The sequence below is a fragment of the Trichoplusia ni genome, chromosome 8 (genome assembly GCF_003590095.1).
Source record: "Trichoplusia ni isolate ovarian cell line Hi5 chromosome 8, tn1, whole genome shotgun sequence".
In the NCBI taxonomy this organism is placed as follows: domain Eukaryota; kingdom Metazoa; phylum Arthropoda; class Insecta; order Lepidoptera; family Noctuidae; genus Trichoplusia; species Trichoplusia ni.
Window position 1 is genome coordinate 11,936,986 of NC_039485.1, and position 15,927 is coordinate 11,952,912.

The 15,927-nt window shown below is 35.9% G+C and overlaps 4 protein-coding genes across 4 annotated transcripts; all 4 read right to left on the reverse strand.

The window, feature by feature from the left end:
* Positions 1-301: 301 nt before the first annotated feature.
* LOC113496542 (lipase member H-like) lies at positions 302-2,308 on the reverse strand. Its single transcript, XM_026875798.1, has 6 exons — positions 2,223-2,308; positions 1,851-2,034; positions 1,387-1,535; positions 1,068-1,310; positions 657-987; positions 302-459 (listed from the first exon to the last, which is right to left on the reverse strand). The coding sequence occupies exons 1-6, from the start codon at positions 2,257-2,259 to the stop codon at positions 414-416; spliced, it is 990 nt and encodes a 329-aa protein (XP_026731599.1). The 5' UTR covers positions 2,260-2,308; the 3' UTR covers positions 302-413.
* A 1,410-nt stretch (positions 2,309-3,718) lies between these two features.
* Positions 3,719-5,907, reverse strand: LOC113496541 (lipase member H-like). Its single transcript, XM_026875796.1, has 6 exons — positions 5,815-5,907; positions 5,436-5,619; positions 4,988-5,136; positions 4,660-4,902; positions 4,095-4,425; positions 3,719-3,863 (listed from the first exon to the last, which is right to left on the reverse strand). Exons 1-6 carry the CDS (start codon positions 5,849-5,851, stop codon positions 3,818-3,820), a joined length of 990 nt encoding a protein of 329 aa, XP_026731597.1. The 5' UTR covers positions 5,852-5,907; the 3' UTR covers positions 3,719-3,817.
* Positions 5,908-8,488: 2,581 nt separating this feature from the next.
* LOC113496599 (pancreatic lipase-related protein 2-like) lies at positions 8,489-10,109 on the reverse strand. The gene is made up of 5 exons (XM_026875871.1): positions 10,001-10,109; positions 9,685-9,871; positions 9,218-9,612; positions 8,800-9,133; positions 8,489-8,608 (listed from the first exon to the last, which is right to left on the reverse strand). Exons 1-5 carry the CDS (start codon positions 10,035-10,037, stop codon positions 8,563-8,565), a joined length of 999 nt encoding a protein of 332 aa, XP_026731672.1. The 5' UTR covers positions 10,038-10,109; the 3' UTR covers positions 8,489-8,562.
* A 3,005-nt stretch (positions 10,110-13,114) lies between these two features.
* LOC113496662 (lipase member H-A-like) lies at positions 13,115-15,380 on the reverse strand. Its single transcript, XM_026875949.1, has 5 exons — positions 15,275-15,380; positions 14,674-14,860; positions 14,037-14,431; positions 13,464-13,797; positions 13,115-13,217 (listed from the first exon to the last, which is right to left on the reverse strand). Exons 1-5 carry the CDS (start codon positions 15,309-15,311, stop codon positions 13,172-13,174), a joined length of 999 nt encoding a protein of 332 aa, XP_026731750.1. The 5' UTR covers positions 15,312-15,380; the 3' UTR covers positions 13,115-13,171.
* Between the last annotated feature and the right edge of the window lie 547 nt (positions 15,381-15,927).

Here is a 15,927-nt window from a genome sequence, read left to right on the forward strand (position 1 = left end):
GTATTTTTTGGTTTGAAAAGAGTGAGAGAGATGGCCTATGCTTTCGGTCTAGCGCTATCTTTTTCCTCATAAATGATTGGCACACAGTTTTTATGACAAGCACGGCATATAAATTAAAAAGAGATAAAGATAGACCGAATATTCATTTCCTCTCTTCCTTTCGGAGTGCCACAATTCTCATCTCTGAAGCATGTCCATTAGTATATGACGATGGTTATGGATACTTTACATTAAGTTTCGAGAATTTAATACACATAAAATATTGTTGGTCGATATTAGATAAGTGAATAGAAATACAATGTTTGATTCCTATTTTGAATTGCATTTTATTTAATAATAATTAGATAGATAATAAATTAATAGGTAAATTAGAGGTGGGCCACGTTCCTTGGGATTCAGATAATAGTTTCCGTTTAGTAAGGATAATTTCTGCCTGTGTTTACTCTGAAGATACCAGATCTGCAACAAAAAAACAAAATCATATTGGTGACGATTATTGTTAAAAAAAACAAAACGAATAGAAGCGGCTACTGTTATAACGGCAATACTGTGCTAAAAACATTCACATTCAAAAATAAATTTGTTAAACCCTTCCTTTCCGTATCGGTAGTTTTTTATTAATAGTTAATTATAATATTGATGAGTTAAATGCCTACCTGGTTTTGAGGAGATCGGCGTTACCCATAGGGTAAGCAGCACCCTTACAATTGTTGCGAGTAGCTTCTCTAAGAGAGGCGCATTCATTGGCATAGAGGTGGTTGTATTTGACAGAACTAGCCATGTACTCGTAGGCACGACTGTGCGAGCACGAATTGATCCAGCATCCAGGCATTGAAGATCCACCGTTAGGGTAAAAGTCTGCGTCACCACAAGGATCCTTGAAGCCAAGAAGGTCTGTGTCTGTGTGAATAACTTCTACATATTGGCCATCTGTTTTCGCGATGTGGTCTCTACCCCAGCCCCATAGAGGTCCAGCAGGGTCCAGAGCTGGAAATGGAAAATGGAATCTTATTTCCGTAAATTTTGTAATTGAATTGTATGCTAATTGTTAAAAACTTGATTGGTACCTGTGATCCTTCGGACTAGAGAACCAGTTTCCCTTCCAGCGTTTCTTACTAAATGCCCTCCAAGACTGAAGCCTACTAAATGGACTCTTTCGTATGAGAATCCCAATTGGACGAGCCAGTTCACGAACTGTCCAAGACCTCGACCAACTTCTGCAGTACCGCTTCTAGCGGTTGTATAGCCTCTGTTGGCGAGTTCGCTCCAGTCGAGAACGATAACGTTGACGTCACCATTTTGAAGAAACGCTGCAATGCGTAAATGAAAATTGTTTAGTATATCCCAGTTTTTAATCGACATCGACAAAATAGGTAGAGAAAATACCTTCGACTAGTAACCTATTCATCTTGTTTCCACCATATCCGTTCCAACCGTGAGCCAAAAATACTGTAACTTTTGAGAAATCGAAGTTGGAATGGCAAACTGAGTTAGCGTCACCGAACTTCAATACCTGGGCTATGGATGGGTTTTTTCTGAAATTCAACAAAGTTTTACATAAGTACAACAGACATAGTACATTGTTACTTCCAAAAACATCGCAGTTCTGTAAGAATTTATATGATAAGTGATATCATAATTATGTTGTAATCAGACAAATACTTTATCGCGAGTATCCTTGACATAGACTCCAGAAGTAGAGGCTCAATTCCTAGAGGTAATGAAGGTCTAGGTGGCTTATATCCGAATACGAAAATTAACCTGACCTCGTTGTTATAAAGTATATTTTTTATTGTTGCCAAAACACCAGTGGAACTTTTAACATTCAACTGCTTATCAATTTAAAGTACCTGGTGTAAAGCCAGTATCCATTGTTGTCTGGGTTTCTGTTATAGCTCTCAATGTATTCGAAGTCTACTGGTTCTTCAGCATCCACAAGGTGTAAAGTGTCGTCTCCATCTCCCGGAAAATAAAAGTACCTGCTGCTATCCTTAGAACCCGAAACCGGGTCTTTAATTGCGCTCGCAGCACAAGCTGGAATCACGAAGAAAATAAATTAAATAGCATTCCATCAAAGGTCACCGAAATTACTGAAGATTCTTTTTAAACGGAGAACTAATTTCTTAAAGCCATTATCGTTTTGTTTTTATTTATCACTAAGTACTTTTCTCAATTATCACAAATTTGCTGTTTAAATAAAAAAATACTACTAAAATACTAACCTGCTATAGCGAGGGTTAACAATAAAAAGTATTTCATTACGTTCAAGAGTGGGCGCTATCTACTTCAATTAAATAAAACCCACCTGTATTTATTTGAATCAATGTTTTTTATGACACATATTTTGATTATTATTTATCGTTTATCAAACTAGTTACTAGTACAAATTGCCTATGAACGCAATAGTTAAAATCTAAATACTATGTTATCAAAATACGATACCAATCAAATCGTTGAATGCGTCGTTCTGTCGTGAAAAACACGTACTCCATTGATAAGAAAATAATTGTTTCTCTATCTACTTGTCGGCTGAATGTACACAATAACACACACGTCACTTTCATACAAAACGTCATATTATATTAATTTTTTACCGGGCTTCTGCAATTTTTTTTGGTAAACCGATGAAGATTGAAAACATCATCATCATCAGCCTAGTCTTTTCCAACTATGTTGGGGTTGGTTTCCAGTCTAATCGGGTGCAGCTAAGTACCAGTGTCTTACAAGGAGCAACTGCCTATCTGACCTCCTTAACATAGTTATCTGGCCAATACAATACCCCTCAGTTGGACAGATTATCACATTTTCTTCTTTCTATTAAGACGTAACGACTGACAAAGGTGTATCATTAATAGGCGGGACTACAATTTAATGAAGGAACGTTCATTTTGGCATACGTACATAGTCATCCATCCATGCATTCAGGCTGAAGAAAAAACATCTGCAAAATTGGTCATCTATCAAATTTACGATCTTTCCTAATGTATTTAAACATTTGTAGAACTTACTGCTACGTTTTCTGAGAGCGTGGGTGAGCTATTAATTCGCGTTCAGTCAATTGTTATTATTACGTTTAATTCATCGTGCACGTATTTCATTGCCTATTGTGTAGGAAAGGGAAATGGGAACCACACAACTCTAAATTCAATATCTGTCATGCAGTTTAAAGAATAATATTGGAAACGTATTTTTTCTTTCGTCCGCTAACATAAATGTATTAAATTACAATGATCGGAACTTATGCTTTAGCATGATCGTTCCATCTCAAGTCTTCCCCTCCTAAGTCAATTCATCTTTGTAAAATGTTAATAGTCATAGATAGTGGCAACAATACTTGTATAATATTTTATACTATCGGTATAATTAAAACGGTTATTTTATGAAGAATTTCAATTCAGAATCATAAGTCAGTTTGCTTCTAGATGATGCTCTCAATAACAGTTATCGTAGATATTATTGAACCTGCTACCTGAACTAGACATGATAATAAAGGTTTAAGTGCTCGATACATTATTTTTGGTTACATTCAACAATCAATTTTTAGATTCGTGAAAAAGGCAATTGAGAGTCAAAATGTATGCCTGTTTTTATATAATGAATCTCTTTGTTGCTTTCATTTATATAAACATATCTGAACTGCTTCGTCTAGTGCTTTTCTGTACTTGTAAAATAAACAGTAGTTTATGAAAAAAATAGTTACAAAATGATTTTCCCAGGATATTTCTTAAATGCATTTTATTTGATTACATATTGGATAGTTAACAGATAATAAATTATAATGGGTCGTGATTCTTGGGCATCAAAAAATAGTTTTCATTTAGTAGGGATAATTTCTGCCGGTGTTTACTCTGAAGATACCAGATCTGCAACAAGAAACAAAATCAAATTAGTTCATACATTCGCAAAAGATAAATTTATACGATGACGTCATTGACGCGGTAAAAGGTGAATAAGAAGAAAATAATCTTATGTTTTAATTCTTCTTTTGTTGAAGTATTCAGCAGTTAAATCATCTCAGATGTTTTATACAAAAACAAGTCAATTTTACGTCTAATAAATAATTATTTTTTTATTATTGTGAGCTATGTACATACCTGGATTTGAAGAGATCGCTGTTACCCATAGGGTAAACAGTACCCCTGCAATTATTGCGAGTAGCTTCTCTAAGAGTGGCGCATTCATTGGCGTGAAGGTGGTTGTGTTTGACTGTACTGGCCATGTACTCGTAGGCACGACTGTGAGAACACGCGTTAGTCCAACATCCAGGCATTCCAGATCCACCGTTAGGGTAAAAGTCAGCATCACCCAAGGGATCGTTGTAACCAAGAAGGCCGGTGTTTGTGTGGATAACTTCTACATATCTGCCATCGGTTTTCGCGAGGTGGTCTCTACCCCAGCCCCATAGAGGTCCAGCAGGGTCCAGAGCTGGAAATCGAAAATTATGTCAAATATCTGTAAAAATACATTTGAAACTAAATCACAAAAAATATTTCGTTGAAGTAAACCTTTAAAAAAGTTTTTGATTGGTTTGTTTTCAAATTATCTAGCGTCAAAAGTACTAAATGTATTTAAAAACCTGATGGTACAGAAACGTGACGCCACAGTGCCGTAGTGGACTTCCGCGCCTAAAAAAGTTTCACTTCAAAAAAATAATATTACCTGTGATCCTCTGGACTTGAGATCCAGTTTCCCTGCCAGCGTTTCCTACTAAATGCCCTCCAAGACTGAAGCCCACTAAGTGGACTCTTTCGTATGAGAATCCCAATTGGACGAGCCAGTTCACGAATTGTCCAAGACCTCGACCAACTTCTGCAGTACCGCTTCTTGCGGTTGTATAACCTCTATTGGCGAGTTTACTCCAGTCGAGAACAATGACGTTGACGTCACCATTTTGAAGAAAAGCTGAAATAAATAAATAAAATTGTTAAAGACACGTTGTTTGAAAAACAAACTGTCTATATATTACATAATAAGGAAAAAAAAATACCATCAATTAGTATCCTGTTCATCGAATTTCCACCATGTCCGTTCCATCCGTGAGCCAAAAATACGGTTACTTTTGAGAAGTCGAAGTTGGAATTCAGAACTGAATTAGCGTCACGGAACTTCAACTCCTGGGCTGAAGATGGGTTTCGGCTGAAATTTAGAATTACCTCATGTGAATTCGGAAAAAAAATAGAGGTATTTAATAATAATAAGATGTATCATTTTTGTTGAATGATGCCTGAAATCTGTCATGATGATGTTTGCCACATATTTTAAGCACAAGCTTTTTATTCCTACGGCACCGGCAAATATATTATTCTTTTCATTATATAAATATGTGTGATCATCTGATATCTGCTAAAATGATTAAGTCAAATTAACGAAAACCTGACCTTATAATACCTTATCTTTTTGTCCATTGTCATTGCCCAAACATTGAATCAAATTACCTGGTATAAAGCCAGTATCCGTTGTTATCCGGGTTCCTGGTGTATCGCTCAATGTATTCGAAGTCTACTGGTTCTTCAGCATCTACAAGGTGTAAAGTGTCGTCTCCATCTCCCGGAAAATAAAAGTACCTGTCGCCATCCTTGTAACCCGAAACCGGGTCTTTAAGTACGCTTGCAGCACAAGCTAGAATTAGGGAAAAGGTACATTAAATACTATATGCCATCAATGGATATTTGCCTCTAAAACTATTCCAGAACTTTTTACGTCGCAGAAAATTTCGATATTAAATAGATTTTCATATCACACAAGTACTTTCTCAATCATTTCACAAAATAAATTTTAACCCGTATGAATTCAATATGTTTTTTATTCACTAACCTGCTATAGCGAGGAATAACAACAAAAAGGACTTCATTATATTCAAGAGTGGTATTATCTACTTTAATAAGCTAAACGTACCTGTATTTATTGGAATCAGTATCAATATCACGATCACTTATTATCGTTTATCGAACTAGTTACTATTAAAGATTGCCACTGAATGGAATAGTTAAACATCTTAATACCATGTTATCATAATTAGATAGAAATCAAAACGTCGACATTTTTGTTCTATCTGGAAAACAGGTAGGTACATGGTTGATAAATATGTTTTTCAGGTCCTTTTACGCTGTATTGTCACGTCATTTTCATACAAAATATGAAACTTGTAGACCTGCCACTCCTCTCTGAAGTAACATTATAGTATTTATAGAAAAGACGCCGCTCTATTTCGCTTAGTGCGCTTTCATGCGTTCAAAACTTCAATAGCATCTACTTTAGGATGACGTAGACCCAGCATTCTCTTTACCGTTGTTATTATTTAATCAGCGTTAACACAGAAGTTGCTTCGGTGTCGCTTTGGGTAACCCTTATGGGCACCGATGGTCCTCTTCCCAAGATATGTTGGTGTCAGCATTCAGTGTGACTGAATACGGTTTCGAATGAACCAGCAGTCTAATATGATTCTTTTACCTATTTTACCCTAAATTTATTAATCCAACTTAGTGCCAAAACGACGTAAACAAAGTTATCTATCACTGGATGTTATTTAAATTTCACATATCATGTTTACTACGTGACTCCGTAGTAGAGATAAATAATGGATTTTATCTGTAGGTTAATCTAATTATTACAAATGATTTGAATAAACCGGTATCTCTTGAACCATCGTACGTACTGTATCGTACGAAATTAAGTTTCAATTTATAATTATGACGTCTGTAGTCGGGTGTTATTTGTTATCTTCAAATCGATTTTTGCGTTTAATATCATTCGACCTGAATGGATCGTATGATGGAAATTCCACCTCTGGTATTGATAGGATCGTAATTGTTTATACAAATCAGAGATTATCTATTAGATGATCTCGATTTACTTTTATTATGCAGATGGCACGAGGCTACATCATCGACTTACATATGTCGTCATTGTTAATTGTTTCAGATTGGATCTTATACACCGTGATTTTTTAGTCGTCTTACAAAAGCAGCCCAGTTCATGTATCCAATGAGTAGAACACGTTCATGATAAAAAATAGGTATTTATGAGATTTGAATAAATTTAAAATGCAATTTTTATAGAATATTATGATGCAATTCGTAGTTTTTTAGAAACACAGCCCTGTTGCGAGCGCGGTCCGAGCCTTGTAACAATGGTGAGGGGCGCGCCCCTCACCATTGTTTAAACACTGTTACACTGTTACTTAAACATGGTTAAAAATGATAAAGACGCGTCTTTATCATTTTTAAGAGCATATTTCAGATTTCTCTTGTTTAATTTTTCTTCGTACTTATTATCTTAGTTGATGATAAAAAAAATCGCGAATAGGGATATTTTACGTCGGATACATGAACTGGGCTACTTTTGTAAGACGACTAAAAAATCACCGTGTGTAGATTAGTTCCCACAAAAACTGCAATCGCACATAATTTTAGAAACGAAAGTTAAGGTAGTGAAAGTACTGGTAGTATAGGTGATGCCATAGATGGCTAATGATTTCCATCGAAACAACAAATTCGAATATGAATCACATGACTCGATCAAATGAACATTGTTCTAGTTAACACTAACAATATTCTTTATACACTTAGACTGGAAAGAACAGGAACTAGTCTGTACCTGTGTGCATTATAATAATTGTTGTTATTTCATCATGATCTGAACATCGCATTGCAGTATTACACTGCGCTTTATAAAATCAAGGGAGATAAGTAATCCGTGTTGATAAATAAAATCATTTCTATCTAACAATAACATATTATTTATAAAAACAACTAGATCTTTACTTATTACTTAAGCGCTATTGTTTCAAAGTAACATTGTGGTTCCCAAGTGCGTTCCCCCCTTCTTCTTTAAATAGAGCTCAAGGAGAGTAAGGGTGTGATTTACAATTCTTCAGTCTAATTGCTATTTTTAACCTTCAGTTAAATGTGTTAGGTATATACAGATTTAACTACATATAACAGACAGGCATACCTACAGATTAAAGATTGTATCTTTGATGTTTATTACCAAAAAAAACAAATTATTTTGTTTTCCATAAATAAATGAAAACCGGTCAAGTGTAAGTCCGACTCGCAACTCTGAGGGAATATACACCTCCATTTTTTTTCTAGCAGCCGTATAATTAACATAAAAGTATGTAATATATATACCCTCGCGGAATTTTTAGTAGATATTACAGAGGCCTACAAAACCGTCGTACATAATTTTGCTCTATGGTCAATAGTTTAAGCAGAGTGCGCTGATTTAAATAAAAAAAATTATAGCCTATGTTCACTTTGGATAATGTAGCTTCTCAAAAGTTAAAGAATTTTCAAATCGGTCAAGTAGTTTAGCCTATTCATATCAAAAAAGCAATCATATCTTTCCCCTTTATAATATTGGTGTAGACAACACATAAAGCAGCAACAGAAATATCATCTTTGAAAATGTGAACTGTCTAGCTATTACATACAGCCTGTAGACGGATAGGCAGACAGAGGAGCGTCAGGAATCCTAAAAAAATAGAATTCTTACACAAACATTTATTTAATATACTTAATAGTTGACGATTTCAAGGAATCCATTATTTTTAAGACGAGATTAGAAAGGCCAGTTGCTGCCAGTACGGAGACCGTAGATACCGTTTCTGCAAAGAAAATAATAATAATAGATTCACTACCACATGGTTAGGTACTGTGAGAAAGTTTTCTAGTATTTAATTAGCATCACTTCTTAGAAAGGAGATGTTATTGTAACTGAATTAATGTGTGTTTAACTTATATCTTTTGATCTTATTCATAAATTGTATATGAAATAGATAGATTGAACCTTCCTTACCCTCTCTTTGAAATGATACCGTTGCCCATGTTGAGGGATCCCCCGGTGCATTGATTGTTCTGTGCTTGGTTGAGATTACTGCACAGCCTTCCAACAAAGTGGTTGGTGCGGACACTGGAAGCGAATAACTCAGTAGACCTGCCGTGAGAGCAGGTGCTGCCACCGCAGCCTGGCTGAGGGCTTCTGCCGCCGTTGGGGTAAAAGTCTGTGTTACCAACACGGTTGAAGATTCCGAGAAGACCTCCGTCAGTGTGGATGGCCTCTACGTACGCAGCAGCGTTACTGCTCAAAGAGTTACTGTTGGAAGTCCAGCCAGGGCCAGCGGGGTCCAGACCTAAAATATTGGTTAAAAAAATAATATCATTAAAAGGTTTTCTTTTGAATTGTTATTTTGTACATAAATTGTTTTGGGATGTACCTGTGATACGGCCGAAACGTCCACCAGCTTGGCGACCAGCACTGCCTACAAAGTGAGCACCCAAACTGAATCCTATCAAGTGCACGTTGTTGAAGTTACCACCAGCATTGTTGATTAGCCATACAAGGAAGTTGCCGAGATGTTGGCCGGCACTGGGGACTCCGGCAGCAGCGGTCACATAGTTAGAATTGGCAAGGGCGCGCCAATCAACGACGATAACATTAACATTCTGAACGGCCAGGAAGGCAGATCTGATCAGGGAGTTCATGGCGGTGTTACCGTTGTTGTTCCATCCGTGAACAATTACCTTCAAATGACGGCTGCCATCGTAGTTAGAGTTACGGACAGACTGGATGTTACCATTGATCAAGAGTTGGTGGTTGTTCTGGTTTGATCTGCAAAAGGCATTGGCAAGTCAGTAAACAACTAGTTTTTTGCCAGGCTCTCAAAAAGTTAAGGATATTTACCTAGTAAATAGCCAGTATTGGTTGTTAGCTCCATTTTTGCTGTTCAGAAAAGCTTCATCGACAGGCTCGTGAAGGTCAACCAGTTTAGGGTTACCTTCGCCATCGGGCATCCAGATGTAGCGGCTCTCGCCTTCTACATAGTGGCTGTTGTCCCCTGGTACAAGGGGTATGGCACCACCGGCACAGGCTGCAATAACACTTTTACTTAATCATTGACTGTTCGTCCTAATCGTCGTCTATGCATCTCACAAAACTTTCACTGTGGTTATTGTTTCTGGTATATTATTTTGTTTATTTGTCATAATATTCAACTTACATGCAACCAAAACTGCTAGTACTACCAGAGTCTTCATTTTTTATGAAATCCTTTGGAATAATTGGCGGACGGCTAACAGATATATTTATATGATACTTACTATCTGCACCAAACTCATTTAATCTTGGCTTACGTTTATTATGTGGGATAATGATGATAATTTATTGATATATGTTAGAGGCTTATGACACGTTCGATTCTTCAAATTTAATTGGACATCTTTCGACTACTGTTTGTTTTTTTTGTAAATCATCTGTTAGCTTTCAAGTCCTCTGGTATTCAAATTGTTAAATTATAAATTAGGTGCGAGTAAAAATTTGATAATAAATTGCATAGACGCTAATGATCTCTAGAGTGATTTATAAAAATTGCTTTCTTATTTACAAAATTCTCGTGTGAGGTGTTTCTGGTAAAACTTCTCCGAAACGGCTCGACCGATTCTCATGAAATATTGTGTGCATATTCGGTAGGCCTGAGAATCGTACGTCTATTTTTCATATCCCAAAGATATTTTTTTTATTCATTTGTTTTTTCTGCACCATGAAAACGTTGTCAATAATATAAATCGAGAGGTAACACGCCATTTTACAGTCAATGAATAAATCAGATCAGTGTAGTGAAACCGGTTGGTTAGACTCGTCTTAAATAGTTGGAGTATCAGTAAACAAAGTAATCTCTATTGTATTAAAATACGTATGAATGGATGAAGAGAATAATTGTATCTTGCTTGAGAAAACATTGATGGTTTAAGATGTATCGTTCATCGACACCTACGAATAAACTTTGTTAAAATTATACTAAAACCCTAGAAGACAGAATGTGTATGTTCATCATCATCGTCATCATCATCAGCCCATATTTTCACGGCTCGACATAAGCCTAACCTTTTCAGGTCTCCTAGGCTATGTTCATGTTTGTGGTCATTTAAATCATATTCGTGAACAAATAAAAATGCGTAATCAGAATGATATCAGTATGAAGTAAGCTTAAGATTAAGGACTTATAATGAACTCTAATGTAAATATGATTTAGAATAAAGATTTACATTTCTTAAGAAATCAAAGTTATTGTTGGATAGTAGGATTAATTAAGATTTGCGAATAGAAAATCTCTGTAATCAGATAATGCGAAGTTTAAAATTTAATCCAAATAATATCATGATAAGCTTATGATAAGGTAAGCACGTACGACACGCGAAGATGTAGGTGTGTGGTTCTATCGATTACAAAGGCATGTCGGTGGTCGACAGAATTGAGGGTAATGATTTTTATTTAAATGTTTGCTATTGGTGACGTAAACCTGAATAAGATTAGGTGCATATCTGTTGCTACAAGGAGTACCTCAAGGTGGTATTTTAGTGCCTTTACTCTGTGTCTTTGCTTCAGATTAAATAAAGTTAATTCATGATTACGTTTTTAATTATAATATTTAAAACCAATTTAAATACGCGTAGCAGTCAAATCAAGTAATCGTCTAACAAAAGTGTTTTAGTTGACAATGCACACTGCAGTTTTTTTTTTTATTTAGCCTGCTTTAGATCCCACTGCTGGGCAAAGGCACACTGCAGTACTGTACCTTTATCAAATAATTATAAAAGCTGCTTATCGCAATGTGTCATTACAGTAAAACGTATGTATTTATTCGGAATGTCGACTTATTTAATACCAATTAATATTTCAATGGTCTTGCTGCTGGATCATAAAATAGTAACTAAAGTCCATGCCGACAACTTGCATTTATAATATTAGTAAAAGTTTCTAGTCAGCATCAATAATTTTATCTACTTAATTTTGTGAACCGTGAAGAAATGAAAAATGTCTCAAATATAAAAGTTTTATTATTTTCCCCGTGTTAATTGTTTTGAACACATTTTTATATTGTTATAGGTATACTAGCGACCGGCCGACCCGGCTTCGCACGGACATTTATATTTTCCGGGATAAAATATAGCTTATACGGATTCGGAAGAACCCCTCTGAGTAATGGTAAAAGAAATTTTGAAATCGGTCCAGTAGTTTGTGAGCCTATTCAATTCAAACATAAAAAATGTAAAGGTTTCCTCTTTATAATTGTATTAGTATAGATAGAATGTTTTAAAGAAATAGTGCTGCAAAATACGGATAAGAGAAATATCCAACCATGGAAATGACATACATATTTGTTTCTAAACGTGATTCGAAAGAAGTCAACTGGATACATGAACAGGTTTAAAGAAATTAAATATTAAAATATAATCATTGTTAAGATAAGCCTCCATGTTTGAAATAATTACATCGATATGTTCAAATCTTATATTGTCATCTCCCATAAGATATGTGTATTTATTTTTACTCTACGATAAGCTAGTAACTAGTCAATGATTTCAAATTCATTCAGTCAATTCAACACTACAATTTTAAGTGTTGTTGTCAAGCATCGTAGAGAGATAGTGATAATTTGTATCTGGAAACAAGGACAATAAATAGAGACACCAAGAGCTTCTTAAATTATAATCATTAACGTCTCAAAACGGTCGGTATGGAGGCGTTCGAATGGCATATATTTTAATGATTCCAAATCAGTTACATTCAAACTGTTGCTAAGAGAATTTATAGCTGGAAGAACCAGACAGCTTGGCCATTTATGCCAAAAAGACACTATTATATAATAGACAAATACACACTATTTCGGGTTTTGTGTTTTGTATTAAATTAATGGGTACAAAAATTTGATAATGTCCTGATGTCATAGGAAAACTCGAAAAACTTCGGTTCGAACATCAAGGTTGCGTTCACACCACCAATTATTAACTAGAGAATTATATTCGTATCCATGTTCTCTCATGCTACGCCATAGGTAAGTTTTTATATTGGTGCTACGCTATAAGCTACGACTACGAGTAACAACTACGCGTTATACGGTAAGCTTGGTTCATAGTGAGCTCGCTTGGCGGTCTATTATTGTTGTTTTAAGGCATTATGCCTTTCGTGGTTTCACAAATACATTATAATTATGCAAATTAAAGGTTCTCTTACAAAGCTGATTTTTACCATTTTCTACGCGGACATGATTTTTGTTGGACATTTTGTGTTTAAGGATTTATCCCTGGCTTCAAGGAGAAAGAAAAAATAAACATTTAAGATCATTATAAATAAATTATTTAATGCAGTCTATGATATATAATTAGGTCATTTAGAAGGGAAAAGAGTTGCCAGTTCTCAGTCCGAAGATTCCGTTTCTGTAAAAAAGAAATGTTACAATTTAATTTATTCTTAAGCAGTGAATTGAAGTTGCGTGTGACGTTACTCCTAGTTACTGACGCATTAAATGTAAAAAAATAACACCATTTGACATATTTGTGTTGCTGGAAGATTGATAGCTACTTTCATATTTAATAGATAGATAGGTAACATGAGAATTAAAAAGTGAGTAAAACACGGAATTTTCCATTACTCATAAAATATCAAATGACAAGATATCTTACCCGCGTTTGGACATGTTTCCGTTGCCCATGTGGAGAGAGGATCCTGAACAAGTTGTGAGCTCTGCTTCCCAAATGTTGGCGCATTGTCTCCCCACTAAGTGGTTGTGGCGAACAGTGGCGGCAAACAAGTCATTTGCACGCCCATGAGAACACGTGCTGAGCAAGCAGCCCGGCTGAGGGTTTTTACCACCGTTCGGGTAGAAGTCAGCGTCAGCAATTGCATTCATAATACCGAGGATGTTGCCGTCAGTGTGGATGGCTTCGACGTATTGACCAGAGTTCCTGTTCAAAGCGTTGCCGTTATTACCCCACAGAGGACCAGCGGGGTCTAAACCTGTAAAGTAATTGGTTTTCTAGTAAAGTTGACTAAGAAAATGGATACTGTATTAGCAGAGAAAATTTAGTCTTATGAAGGCAATATTAAGGCTTATGATCTTAACAAGTGAGTGACAGAATCGAATTATTCACATCAATGTTAAAAATTGTGATGCAAGTTTCTGGACTTTACTGTAGTCAATTAATACTTGTCATATGCTAGTTAAAAGCGGTACATTTTCGTTAGGTAGTACTAACCAGTAACACGGCCGGGTCGACCGCCAGCTTGTCGTCCAGCGTTACCAACAACATGAGCTCCCAAACTGAATCCAACCAAGTGAACGTTATTCCAGTTGCCTCCAGCGGTGTTGATAAGCCACACGAGGAAGTTGCCGAGATGCTGACCAATACCAGGGACGCCGGCAGCAGCAGTGTTGTACCCTGAGTTGGCGAGGGAGCGCCAGTCCACAACGATGACGTTAGCGTCTTGAACGGCGAGGAAAGCTGCCGTGATGGTGGGGTTCATCGGAGAGTTTCCATTGTTGTTCCAACCGTGAACGATGACTTTTAAAGGGCGGCTTCCGAGATAGTTGGAGCCCCAGATGGAGTTTGCGTTTCCGTGAACAAGAATTTGGGCGTTGTTCTGGTTTTGTCTGAAATTGAATTTTGAAATTTTAAGTAGATAAAACTTTTTTTGGTATTTGTGAATAGTGCAGCTTAAAAAAGTGCTTGAATATTCAATGAAGTCCATAGTATTTTGTAATTACTGTAGCCTTTAAAATTATTAATGTGCGATATTACTTAATCCTTGTTTCAACTTGTAGCAGAATATCAAAACTTGATGCCACTTAAATGCTCTTAAAAAGAATAAACTTTGTTTTTTTTTAGAATTTACCTGGTATAAAGCCAATATTGGTTGTTGGCTCCATTTCTGGAACTCAATAGAGCTTCATCGACGGGCTCCTGAAGGTCCACCAGCACTGGTGTGCCCTCACTGTCCGGCATCCAGATGTAGCGGCTCTCACCCTCCACGTAGTGACTGTTGTCTCCCGGCACCGAGGGGAGAGCATGGCCGGAGCACACTGGAAGTTATAACATTTTATTTAATTCTATTGGATAATTATAAGGGTTGAATGAAGGCTGATCGACTTAAGCAGTGATATAAATATGATATAAATAGTTCCCTTAGTAACAGAAAGAAAATATAAAGGAATGACGTTTTAAGCAATTAAGATAATACTCTTCTTTTTAGAGTTTTCCCAAGTTACTGTAGGCCATAGGGTATACTTTTATTAGGTTTTGCTTCAAATTAATACGGCAATTAACATGTTTACTAGTAACGGTAACTTGCTGACTAATGGTCACTTCCACAAACCTTGTTACAGACCAAATAAAAAAAAAAAAACCAATCCAAAAAAATGTTTGTTTGTGATGGTCTTTCGTCTTTCGGTAATAATTAAAATAAGAGGAATATAGACATGAAAATATGTACTTACAGGCAACGAAGGCTGCTAAAACGACAATAATCTTCATGTTACAGCTGTTTCAGAATGGCCTCTTTTCTTCCTGTCGTTTTTTATATATAGTGTGATAGGCACATCGGATATGTTCAATTTATAACTTGATAACAAAGTATCTGACACTTATGATAAAGATCCGGCAATTAGTGAATGTTTAAATATGACAACAATCTAAACTGATTACAAAGCGATTGTTTAATTAGCTACGTATTAAATGCATTTACACATGTAAAACTACGAGTCGTAATTAATTTATCAACCCAGAGCTAAGCTACTAGAAATCTCTATCTTTTTACTACAAAAACGCCTACTAAGTAAAGAAATATATATCCCGCCGCTAAAAGTCTAAAAGACAGTTAACCCTTTATGATTTGGAATAGGGTTGTTAGTTTTTATATACTTATCAAGTTTCGATGTTTGTTTGTTGTTTTTACCTATTTCAAAAGAAAACCGCTTAACCAATTTAAAAGGAATTTTCTGGAATTTCGTCAAAAAACAATGCTTTTCTCGTCTCCTATAAACCTTTTGATCGGTTTTTATAATTTGCCGTGCTGTGATAGAAATAAGCTATCACGATTCATGAGATATCATCTGGTGGCAGACGTACGGACAGTAGGACAGACTGCGGT

Excerpts from the sequence above, each read along its gene's own strand:
- LOC113496542 (XM_026875798.1), bottom strand. The coding sequence starts at position 2,259 with ATGAAATACTTTTTATTGTTAACCCTCGCTATAGCAG. Across the intron at positions 1,311-1,386 it reads GAATAGGTTACTAGTCGAAG|CGTTTCTTCAAAATGGTGAC; the intron begins GTATTTTCTCTA and ends TACGCATTGCAG. Across the intron at positions 988-1,067 it reads TCTAGTCCGAAGGATCACAG|CTCTGGACCCTGCTGGACCT; the intron begins GTACCAATCAAG and ends TTCCATTTCCAG.
- LOC113496541 (XM_026875796.1), bottom strand. The coding sequence starts at position 5,851 with ATGAAGTCCTTTTTGTTGTTATTCCTCGCTATAGCAG. Across the intron at positions 4,426-4,659 it reads TCAAGTCCAGAGGATCACAG|CTCTGGACCCTGCTGGACCT; the intron begins GTAATATTATTT and ends TTCGATTTCCAG. Across the intron at positions 3,864-4,094 it reads AGCGATCTCTTCAAATCCAG|ATCTGGTATCTTCAGAGTAA; the intron begins GTATGTACATAG and ends TTCTTGTTGCAG.
- LOC113496599 (XM_026875871.1), bottom strand. The coding sequence starts at position 10,037 with ATGAAGACTCTGGTAGTACTAGCAGTTTTGGTTGCAT. Across the intron at positions 9,613-9,684 it reads CAATACTGGCTATTTACTAG|ATCAAACCAGAACAACCACC; the intron begins GTAAATATCCTT and ends TGCCTTTTGCAG. Across the intron at positions 9,134-9,217 it reads ACGTTTCGGCCGTATCACAG|GTCTGGACCCCGCTGGCCCT; the intron begins GTACATCCCAAA and ends CCAATATTTTAG.
- LOC113496662 (XM_026875949.1), bottom strand. The coding sequence starts at position 15,311 with ATGAAGATTATTGTCGTTTTAGCAGCCTTCGTTGCCT. Across the intron at positions 14,861-15,274 it reads TTTAGCAGCCTTCGTTGCCT|TGTGCTCCGGCCATGCTCTC; the intron begins GTAAGTACATAT and ends TATAACTTCCAG. Across the intron at positions 13,798-14,036 it reads TCGACCCGGCCGTGTTACTG|GTTTAGACCCCGCTGGTCCT; the intron begins GTTAGTACTACC and ends ATTACTTTACAG.